The sequence below is a fragment of the Cebidichthys violaceus genome, unplaced genomic scaffold, assembly GCF_023349555.1.
Source record: "Cebidichthys violaceus isolate CVI_PGR_0920_01 unplaced genomic scaffold, fCebVio1.0.p SCAF_14, whole genome shotgun sequence".
NCBI lineage: Eukaryota > Metazoa > Chordata > Actinopteri > Perciformes > Stichaeidae > Cebidichthys > Cebidichthys violaceus.
The window spans coordinates 15,756,022-15,768,521 of NW_027176307.1; the positions used below are offsets into that span (position 1 = coordinate 15,756,022).

Here is a 12,500-nt window from a genome sequence, read left to right on the forward strand (position 1 = left end):
TCAGTGCTCCAGAGACAGGAAGTGGAGGTTAAAGGTTCTTAGTGGACATCCAGATCAATAATATCTCATCTATCAACTGTGACCTCTGTGAAGATCTAGAGGAGCAAGAAGAAGAGAGAAGAAGAATGAGAAGAAGAGAGAAGACGTAAAAGAAGAAGAAGAAGAAAGAAGAAGAAGACGTAGAAGAAGAAGAGAGAAGAAGAAGACATGGAAGAAGAAGAGAGAAGACGTAGTAGCAGATCAACTCAGAACTCCTGAAAAATTTTATTCAAAACACGTCGTTCTGATTCTGTTTGAACCAGTGACTCACTGTCTAAAGTATATATATATATATATATATATATATATATATATATATACATATCTATATATATATATATATATATACATATCTATATATATATACATATCTATATATATATATATATATATATACATATATATGTATATATACATACATATATATATAAACCTCTTCATTTAAGGTGAATTCCACCATTCTTTACGTGGTGAAAGTGTTGTGTGTTCGTGTTACTGAGTGATTCAGGACTTCTGGACACAAAATGTCTGCCTGGAAGCGGAGGGTTGAGGGTTTTCAGGATGATGGTTTTGAAGGTTGAGGGTTTTGAGGATTTTGAGGATTGAGGGTTTCTCAGGATTGAGGGTTTTGAGGGTTGAGGGTTTCTCAGGGTTGAGGGTTGAGGGTTTCTCAGGGTTGAGGGTTTCTCAGGGCTCCGGCCGGCTGCAGACGCATGAATCGCTCCCTTTATGCGGCGTCGCGTCCTCGGCCTCGTTCGCTCTGACCTCGCTGCGCTCGTTCACTCGCTCCCCATTTCCATACTGAGGAGGGAGGAGGGAGGAAACGAGGAAACAAAGACGCACGGGTTGACAAAGAGGCGAGTTTTCTCTAATGTCAGGAGCTGCATGAATTTGCAGCGGCGAGCTGGACGACGTAATAAAAAATGTTCTGTTCTGTTCTGCGTTAAATATTTATGATGCAAACACTCACAGCTGAGAGGGAAAGTTCAGTGAGTCTAACTGTTCCTCCTCAGTCTCACTCTCTGCTCCTTTAACTTCAGTCTAACTAGAGTTTAACAAGGATCCTCTTCTGTCTGAAGCTTAAGTTCAGCTGGACGTCGCTGGAGTTAAGGGTGTTGTTAGCCTAGCTTAGCATAAAGACTGGAAGCAGAGGGAAACAGCTAGCCCGGCTCTGAGAACACAAACTACAGCGTGTTTGTGATCATTAGAGGTGTTTTTATTCCTCATTTTAACCTGCTGGCATCACTAACAACATGGCTCCTCATAAGTAACTCCTAATATTTCAGTTTGTAAAGATAGAAGACAAATAAACAAGGTATGAGTCACACAATGACGCTGTCAGCAGTAAAGGAAAAAAGGCTTTTTTAATCTTTTTGGTCGTATTGTTGTTTGACTTTGTATTATATATACTTCCTCATGTAAACTAATAGCAACTGATTTCAACCAATAACATCACAGCTTCCATCAATCAATCATCCTGTCACTTTCAGGACGAGGCCGGTGTGAGCCCGGGTGTTTCACAGTCAGCCGATAGAAGTGTAGCTGTGTTGCTAAATGCTAATGCTAACCGTATACTGGGAACCAGGCCGGTGCTAATGAGGTCTGGTTTCCACCAGGAGCTCCTTCACCTTCCTTCTGCTGGAAGTTAACGAGCTCCAGGTCCTCATCAGGAGCCTTTAAAGAGCTGTGAGGGTCCTCCTGGAGTTTCATCATCTACTCATCTGGACCACTCTGGACCAGAACCCTGTTCCATGAAGCTAGCTCACCAAATAAACCAGGTTTAATTCAGGAAGTCTGACTCATTTTCACTTCATGCAGGTCCATAAACAACAGTCAGGCTAACAGTGTTGTTATAATCATTGCCAACATACTTTGACAAATCAACGGTTCTGATTATTAAAATGATTAGTTAGGATTCATAACGTTTCATGAACTTTATTGATCTGAATCACTTCTGACGACTCGTCTCATTAGCTGCTCAGGTGTCTTTTAGCTTCACCTGATGGAGCAATTTGATTGGCTCTCTGGGGGTTATTCTCTGAGATGAAGGCGTCAACACACACACACACACACACACACACACACACACACACACAGACACACACAGACACACACACACACACACACACAGACACACACACACACACACACAGACACACACACACACACACACAGACACACACACACACACACAGACACACACACACACACAGACAGACACACACACACACACACACACACACACAGACACACACACAGACGCGCACACATACATACACACACACACAGACGCGCACACACACACACACACAGACACACACACATACATACACACACACATACAGACACACACACACAGACACATTGTCTTTTCAGTATTAAAATATGAATCCTGGTTTTAAACACAATCCAAGTTTCTGAGATGGTTTATGAGCCGATAGAGAAAATGTGTTCTAAGTGTTCTACCTCATTGTTCGCATTAATCTGCAGACTTTCATTTCCTTTTATTCTATTTTATCCTGTTTTTATGGTTTTGTGTCTCTACCCCTCTTGTGGACTCATGGCTGAGTTGTGACGTTTGGTTTTTGTGTTATGTTGGAAAACAAACAATATCAAATTCATGCAGAAATGTTAAATGTACGAACTACACATAAATCAGATTTTAGCTCGATCCAGGAAGCTCCCAGACGATCACCTGATGAGACGTTGAGGATCGTGTGGCGACTTTAATGTGTCGACAGATCAAAATGTGTCCTCGTGATGCATTCAGGGTCTATTTGGAGCGTAAACAAGCTGAATGGCACACTCGTCTGAATATGAAAAGTATGTCGACAGCTGGTGTGAAAACTAGGAGTTCCTTTTGTTCTGCGTTGTAGTGACTGATGTTCTCCGCTCTGTGTTCCTGCAGGGAGTCCTGTAGAGGCAGCGGAGGAGGAGGAGGAAGGTGGAGGCTCCGTCACGTTGTCCCAGTCGTCCTGCTGTGGATGAGTCTGCACAGGAACGGTAGGATCCGTCTTTCCTTTTAACCCGGACAGGAAGTCTCAGGGCAGATAGTTTGTGTTTTAAACCGACCTCCTAATCTGATTTAACTGAGTTGCTCTCACAGCTGTGAAACTCTCAAAGAAGAGTAGAAGTTATGATGCCAAACGTAGAGCTAATTATGCAGATTTCTACTGAGAGATACAGTGATGTCATCTGCATACAGTCGCTATGAGGACATTCACTCATTGGTCTGAGGTCACTTCCTCTTCCATGTCTTTCAAAAACACCTTCAGCAGGAGACAAACCTCTTCAAGTGAAGTCAAAGCTCCAAGTGTTAAAGCTGCATTCTCTCTAGTGTCCAGCAGGGGGCGACTCCTCTGGTTGTATAGAAGTCTAGTCTAAAATGACTCTACTTCTCTCTTGATTTATTCCCTCAGTAAACATTGTAAACATAAGTTTATGGTCTCAATCTCTAGTTTACAGTCTTCTTCAATACAGCATGATGTTCATTTAGTACATTATGCTCCATTTAGAGTCAAACACACCATAAAGCAGGGGATGATTTAGGGGCGGGGCTACACGCTGATTGACAGGTTGACACCAGAGACGTTGTCCGTGTTTTCATCTTATAAACTTTAACTCTTTCACAGTGTGTTTGCACTTCAAGAAGCTTAATTGTAACATTTTGGTTTAGTTGTATTTAGCTCCGCCCCCTGATGTCACTTCTGGTTGAAGAACAGCTGTGAGAGCAAATCAACAAAAGTTATCTTTGACAAAATGAAATAGAATCAGACGATTAGCGGATCTGTGAATTAATTATGAATCATTAAATGTAATGAGAGTTTAGAGCTTTATTATCTGGAGACGTCCACAAGGCATTAAAGGCACTTTATGATTATTATAATTAAATCAATGCAGCAAGTTAGAGGCTTCACAGGGAAACTGAGCTTTTAACGACAAAATATGAAGAGAAGTCGTCCAACGTTTGAGAGATGACTGAACTTAAGCGATAAAGAGAAGTGCTGCGTTTCATTTCATGCTGTCAGATGCTTCCCTCACGTCTCCTGACTCCTGATTCTTTTGTTTTATTGCTGTTTGCATGTTTCATGTTTCATGTTTTCCGTGGTTTGTTTCCTGCTGTCAGAATGAAGAGTCAGTGTCTTGATTGGAGACTTCAGTGTGTTTTCATGTGACAGCAGTGATTTAGAGGGTTTCCATCTCTTCCTCCTCCCATGTTTCCATCTTTCATACACTTGTTGTTTCTTCACTCACATTTTCCATCTCTGCCTCTTTTCTTTCTTGAAGTCGTGTGCTTCCATTAACAAAACCGCTCGTCATGTTGCAGAAAAAGTCACGACTCATTTCATGACATCTGCAGTCGGATCTGGTTTCCATCTGGTTTAGTTCTTCTGTGGCTTTGAGAGAGAAGCTTCTCCTCCCTTCAGTAAACCATGTGATCGATAACGTGACCCATCAGTCTCCTGATGGTTTGTTTTGACTTTTACTTTCATTTCTTCAATAGATCTATTGATCATCAATCATTACTGCCGAGTTCATGTCATCATTTATGAATTTTAGATTTTGATCGTTTGATTTGAAGTTTGTTTGTTTGATCGATCGTCCATTTGTTGGATGTCTTATTAATGTCTTATATAATCGATGGGTTGTTCTGATCAGTAGTTCATTTCATTGGTAGTTCAAACATTCACGTGTGTGTGTGTGTGTGTGTGTGTGTGTGTGTGTGTGTGTGTGTGTGTGTGTGTGTGTGTGTGTGTGTGTCAGTCGGTCGTCTGTGAAGTTAAAAGTTAAACATTTTTATTTTCCCCCAAAAAATATCTTTGGATTTAAAACATCAAGTTGTGACCTGATGAAGTTAAACTGAACCACACACACACCACACACACACACACACACACACACACACACACACACACCACACACACACACACACACACACACACACACACACACACACAGTAGTGAGACATGAGGTGTTTCATTAAGGTTGTATTTCTAAGCTTTGACATGAGGCCAGCTGTCTGTCTCTCTGTCTCTGTGGTGGAGACAGGTAACCATGTGGACACCTGAACGTCCCTCCTCAAAGATCTGAGATCTGAGCTTCCTAAAGAGGAGGAGGAGGAGGAGGAGGAGGAGGAGGAGGAGGAGGAGGAGGAGAGACAGCAGAGATTCTTGGCTGTTGATGTTTTCAACATTCGAGGCAAGAACTCTCATTCAAATGAAAAATTAAAAGTCAAACCGAAATTGTGTGTGTGTGTGTGTGTGTGTGTGTGTGTGCGTGTGTGCGTGCGTGTGTGTGTGTGTGTGTGTGTGCGTGCGTGTGTGTGTTAATGTATTTTCCAACCAGCAACCTCAGGCCAAACCGAGCGGTTCACACACACTCGTAAAGTTCCCAGCAGTACGAAACCACACACACACACACACACACAGAGGTTAGCGGTTAGCGGAGAACGCAACCAATATGTGTGTGTGTGTGTGTGTGTGTGTGTGTGTGTGAGACCAGTTGATAAACTGACGGTCTGAACAGAACGAGAGCAGGAAGCTGTAAAGGTCTCAGAGTGATGAAGCTCTGACTTCAGTGTCTTCATTCTTTTCTCTTCACATGAACGTCTTCAGACTCGAGTGTTCCTCCTCCGACAGAAGAACGTCGTCTATTTAATGGAAATGACTCCAGTGATAAATGCTGTGAAATACTTTTTAGAAGAAACCAGAGCTGTCCCCCAAAACCCAGTTCTAAAAAGATACCGGTTCTAAATGAGTCAAAACCCGTTGGTATCGATAAGGTCCTCAGTACAGCGTGAGACTCACATCATGATCAGAGAGAAGAAAACATTTGAGAACTCTGGTCGTCTCAAACACAATAAGAGTATCGATGGGAGTACTAATATGGATCAAATCCTCACGTTAACCATCGCTAGAAACAGATTAAATACGTCATTTAATGAGAACAAGATTGGAAAAGCAAAAGACATCTGCAGCTTTAGCTTGTTTGGTTGGTGACGGCTTAAAACCAAGTGAAAAACCAAGATGGTGACGACTTAAAACCAAGTGAAAAACCAAGATGGTGACGACTTAAAACCAAGTGAAAAACCAAGATGGTGACGACTTAAAACCAAGTGAAAAACCAAGATGGTGACGTCTTAAAACCAAGTGAAAAACCAAGATGGTGACGACTTAAAACCAAGTGAAAAACCAAGATGGTGACGACTTAAAACCAAGATGGTGACGACTTAAAACCAAGTGAAAAACCAAGATGGTGACGACTTAAAACCAAGTGAAAAACCAAGATGGTGACGACTTAAAACCAAGTGAAAAACCAAGATGGTGACGACTTAAAACCAAGATGGTGACGACTTAAAACCAAGATGGTGACGACTTAAAACCAAGATGGTGACGACTTAAAACCAAGTGAAAAACCAAGATGGTGACGACTTAAAACCAAGATGGTGACGACTTAAAACCAAGTGAAAAACCAAGATGGTGACGTCTTAAAACCAAGTGAAAAACCAAGATGGTGACGACTTAAAACCAAGTGAAAAACCAAGATGGTGACGACTTAAAACCAAGATGGTGACGACTTAAAACCAAGTGAAAAACCAAGATGGTGACGACTTAAAACCAAGTGAAAAACCAAGATGGTGACGACTTAAAACCAAGTGAAAAACCAAGATGGTGACGACTTAAAACCAAGATGGTGACGACTTAAAACCAAGATGGTGACGACTTAAAACCAAGATGGTGACGACTTAAAACCAAGTGAAAAACCAAGATGGTGACGACTTAAAACCAAGATGGTGACGACTTAAAACCAAGTGAAAAACCAAGATGGTGACGACTTAAAACCAAGTGAAAGACCAGGACCAGAATACGGAACTGGAGGCTTCAAAACGATAGACCACAAACGTGAGAGTGACGTCCACTTCTTCCAGTCCATGAGATGAAGAGGAAAACACACAGAGAGATGTGGATGTTTGAGGTTTTCATATTGAAGTTGATTCACAGCGACACACAGAAAATATCATGTGTCAACAGCTGATGATTAAAATCACATCTGCGGCGCCACATTTCTTTTCTAAATACTGAAACACGTGAAGAGACGTTCTTCTTTCTTCTGCTTCAAGGTTTCTTCTTCACATTTTGGGACAAAGAAAGCCGACAGAGCTGAGGATGCAAATAACAATCATCACCAGTTCTGCATGAATACCTCTCTGGATATTGAATGAAAGTGATGAACACGAGTAACTTTAAATGCAAACAAGGCTCGAGTCTGTCCTCTGTTTCTCCTCCGTCATTCCTCTCCTCACCTCCTCACCTCCTCCCCTCCTCACCTCCTCCCCCCTCGGATGCCACTCTCTATTATCTCCTAGTGACAGACGGGAGGAGAGGGAGGAGGAGGAACACCTGTGAGAGTTCAGCCGGTTTAACTTGAAGTTGTGCTCCAGTGGAGCTGATCACTTCTTCTATGAACTCCACAAACCCTTCGATCAGATGACCTCATGTCACTCATTATGAACACAGCTGAGGATTCACCTCACATCTCCGTCGAGTCGCTCAGCGCTGACGATCCTCGTAGAACCTCTGAGGTTTAGTTTCGTCTTAAAGAAAGTTTGTTGTCACAAAGCTGGACTCTGATTTCTTTGTCCTGCAGACGGACATGAACCACAAAGACATTCTGACTTTTATGTTTTATTCTTTATTTGCACTTGTATTAATGTAAAGGTCAGACAGAGAAACAAATAAATAGATATAAAATAGATGTGCAGCTGAGTTATAAAACCCACGACACGTTTATCTAGAAAAATAATTCACCTAGAAAAAGATTCTATGAATAATGGAATAAGTATACAGTCATAAGAAGTACAAGTTCATAATCCATAACTGTACTCAATATTTTAACTTAAGTTCTGTCCTCCAGATGAACAATACATTGTTGGGTAAACGTCAGCGACTTTATTATTACGAATAAAAAGCGTTTTGTCTGAACTCGACTGCTTCACATGAGAGATCAAAGTGCAGACGTTGCTGCTCATGAAGAAGAAAGTTTCTGTTCTGACAAAATGTTTCTGCTGCAGATATGAAAGGATTGAAGCACAGGAGGATGTTGGAACAAGTGGAGGATTAAAGTGTTTAGCTGGTAGGAAAGGAAACGAAGACGACAAAGAGCCGAAGGAGAGGAGAGAGAGGAATGAACGAGGGAGGAGAGAGGAATGTAAAAGAATGTGAGAGAAACGCCAGAAGAGGACGGAGAGGTGAAAAGAGAGAAGGGCAGGTTGATGGAAGCCGACTAATCTGCAGGATTAGTGTCTGGAACAGAGCGAGAGTCATCAGTTATAAGAATCACTGAGCTGCTTCAGTCACAGGGGAACGCCAGCAGCTCTCCGATCACTTCTAATGTTAAGTAAAAAGAAGTTTAAGCATCTGAAAGACCCTTTCTTTCCTCTTCTCTTCCTCTCTTCAGGTTTGTTGTGGCCTTCGATCTCTTTCTCTCTGTTTCTGTGAGTTCCTCCTGATAAGAGGACGAGTACATCTTTAGAAAGCTAGTGTTAGGTTTGTCATGAACTTTTGCTGCCTTTATTTAGCCGAGTGAAGTCAAAGCTTCATGTTGCTCACAGCTGTGAAACTCTCAAAGAAGAGTAGAAGTTATGATGCCAAACGTAGAGCTAATTATGCAGATTTCTACTGAGAGATACAGTGATGTCATCTGCATACAGTCGCTATCATTCACATTCACTCATTGGTCTGAGGTCACTTCCTCTTCCATGTCTTTCAAAAACACCTTCAGCAGGAGACAAGCCTCTTCAAGTGAAGTCAGAGCTTCATGTGTTAAAGCTGCATTCTCTCTAGTGACCACCAGGGGGCGACTCCTCTGGTTGTATAGAAGTCTAGTCTAAAATGACTCTACTTCTCTCTTGATTTATTCCCTCAGTAAACATTGTAAACATGAGTTTATGGTCTCAATCTCTAGTTTACAGTCTTCTTCAATACAGCATGATGTTCATTTAGTACATTATGCTCCATTTAGAGTCACACAGACCATAAAGCAGGGGATGATTTAGGGGCGGGACTACACGCTGATTGACAGGTCTCTACCAGAGACGTATACGCCGTCTTTACGTCACTCCTCCTCAGTCCACATATGGTCACTTCATGTTCACAACATTTTTGTCTTCATATTATTATTAAGTACAGTTTCAGTGAGTTCTGAGGAAACTACACTGTCTTTTCGTCCAGTTTTTTTTTTTAAATGTGCAACAAATCAAAAAGAAGTTTAAAGACTTCCTCATCTTCAGTGATGTAATGGACAAGACGAGGATCTCACCTGCACCATGTGGACCAAAAAGGTTTGGATGATCCGTCTGCTGCTGAAATGTTTCAAGAGAGTTATTTCCCCACACAGAACGGTGAAACCAGCGCCGACATGTGGGTTCACTTTCTCAGTCAGAGGCAGAACTACAACCAGAACTACTGTTCGTGTAGCTGGTCTGAAACACAAGAGGCCTTTGTTTCCCAGCTGATGTGGGAGACTGTGCTTCTCAAAAGAAGCAGCAGCCGTTCAACAAAGAGCTGAGGAGAGTGAACAGAGATTTAGAGACGTAGAGATGGATGATGCAGCATGAAGACATCGTGAAGGCCGTGACGAACAAACTAAACTCAAAATACTCACCTTGTATGTTTTGCATCAGAACTAATCATCTTGGTTTTTGGTCGTCGTCATCTTGTTCTATTGTAGCCAGGAAAAGACACGAGAGGGTGGAGCTAAGTACAACCAAACGCTGAATAAGACATTTTTAGGCGACCAAAGTGTTAATAAAATAATGAACTTCTATGAGGTTTGAAAGAGTTAAAGTTATAAGACAAAACCACGCACAGCTCCCAGACCGGACTCGTCTCTGGTGTCCACCTGTCAATCAGGTGATGATCAGACTCTCCGTCTGCTCGTTAGCATCGCTGACGTCTTTCACACGTTCAATGAATGTTTATCAAAGCGACCTGATGCTTGTATGAAGCTGGTTGTTCACACCATGTGTTTCACACACACACACACACACACACACACACACACACACAGAAGCTTGTAAAACAGCTGATGTCACCTCTCAGCCATCCACACACACACACACACACACACACACACACATTTAAAGAAGTGAAGCAGTGTTTGTTTGTTCTGTTACACTTTTATTACGATGAGGTTTTTACAGATCACATGACCTGCTGTCACCCCAGGAACGCAGCTTAGTCAGAGAGAACCGGTCTCAGTGTAGTCCTGATCCTCTATATGAACCGGTCTCAGTGTAGTCCTGGTCCTCTATATGAACCGGTCTCAGTGTAGTCCTGGTCCTCTATATGAACCGGTCTCAGTGTAGTCCTGATCCTCTATATGAACCGGTCTCAGTGTAGTCCTGGTCCTCTATATGAACCGGTCTCAGTGTAGTCCTGGTCCTCTATATGAACCGGTCTCAGTGTAGTCCTGATCCTCTACATGAACCGGTCTCAGTGTAGTCCTGGTCCTCTACATGAACCGGTCTCAGTGTAGTCCTGGTCCTCTACATGAACCGGTCTCAGTGTAGTCCTGGTCCTCTACATGAACCGGTCTCAGTGTAGTCCTGGTCCTCTACATGAACCGGTCTCAGTGTAGTCCTGGTCCTCTACATGAACCGGTCTCAGTGTAGTCCTGGTCCTCTACATGAACCGGTCTCAGTGTAGTCCTGGTCCTCTACATGAACCGGTCTCAGTGTAGTCCTGGTCCTCTACATGAACCGGTCTCAGTGTAGTCCTGGTCCTCTACATGAACCGGTCTCAGTGTAGTCCTGGTCCTCTATATAGTTTCATTTGTAATGAGATTACTTTGTGTTATTACTTCACATCCTCCTTTAAATCTTTAATAAATAAAAAGATGTTTCTTTTCACCAACATTGTCTCCTTTCTTCTCTTCTTTCTTCTCCTCCATGTTCTCTTGTCTCTCTTCTTCACTGTCCTACTTTACTTCCTCTCCTCTTCATCTCCTACATGTCTCGTTTCCTCTCCTCTTGATGGTTCAGAACACGTCTCTGCATGTTTAAATATACTAAACTAATTATTACATTTGTTTCCTTTTCGTCAGCAGAATCACGGTTTATTCTGGAAATAAATTCAATCTCATTCAGTTTGATTTGGCTTTGATTTTTACTACAATCCTATTAGCAGAGAAGAGTTTCAGTTCCACAGAGGGTCCCTGAACACAACGCTGTCACGTCTCCAATTAAATCCTCCAACGTGACGAAACATCCACCATCTAAATGTAAATGTGTGATCCTCCAGTCATCACACACACACACACACACACACACACACACACACACACACACACACACCTCCTGCGAAACAAAAGTTACCGACAAAAAGTTGCCAAAAGATTCAAAATACTAAAGTACACAATAATAAGGATATATATATATATATAGAGAGAGAGAGAGTATTACAATTCGATTTCAACAAACGTGTGTGTGTGTGTGTGTGTGTGTGTGTGTGTGTGTGTGTGTGTGTGTGTGTGTGTGTGTGTGTGTGTGTGTGTGTCAGCGGTTCATATCTTATTTTTCATGATGAAGTGTTTCACATTCTTGTATTAAACTAAGTAGTTTCCTGTGAAGACAGAAGTTTATTTTGAAAGGACTGTACTCATGTAACGAGCAGAAGTGACACGTTTTGCTGGTTTTTCGTAGGAAAACCCACAAAAAACAGGTAGTAAGATGAAAGTATAAATATACAGTATATATATATATATATATATATATATATATATATATATAATAGTATATATATATCAGCATCAGTACTTTCACCTGGTCCACTTCTCGTCTCTCTCGACACACAGACGTCTTGTTCATCTGTTATCTCACACATTTGGTTATCAACACGACCATATTTAAATCTGTGAACTTCCTCTCTGCTCTTATGTCTGTCCTGATTGGCCGACACACACACACACACACACACACACACACACACACACACACACACACACACACACACACACACCTGGCCGTCCTGTCAGCTGTTCGTAATCAGGTAAATGTCATCACAGACAGAGTGTCACCATCCTGAGGCTGACAGTAGAGAAGTTCTAAACCTACCTTGGTACAGAATGTGGTTTTATATCACCTGTGTGGTGGATCGTTAGAATTAAGACTGATACAATCCACAGTAAAGGAGAAACGTTCTACAGAAACACGGCTTTATTATAATGTGAGAAAGTTGAATCTGAACTGCAGCTTTGATTCTCAGGAGAGGAAACGATGTGAGAGATTTGCGTTGCAAAGCGTTGGTTTTCTATCTCTGTACAGTTTTAAAGAAACAGTCGTGTTCAGACGAGAGGTGTGGAGATGTGAAGATGTGAAGATGTGGAGATGTGGAGATGTGGAGCTGTGGAGCTGTGGAGATGTGAAGATGTGAAGATGTGGAGATGTGGAGCTGTGGAGCTG

The 12,500-nt window shown here is 42.0% G+C and overlaps 1 protein-coding gene across 1 annotated transcript in view; it reads left to right on the top strand.

Moving 5' to 3' along the window:
• adgrg6 (adhesion G protein-coupled receptor G6) overlaps nucleotides 1–12,500 on the top strand; it is a 74,531-nt gene that overhangs the window by 1,136 nt on the left and 60,895 nt on the right. The window contains exon 2 of the mRNA XM_068709118.1: nucleotides 2,948–3,042. Coding sequence (XP_068565219.1) covers nucleotides 2,948–3,042 — 95 coding nt within the window. The remainder of the gene's footprint in view (nucleotides 1–2,947; nucleotides 3,043–12,500) is intronic.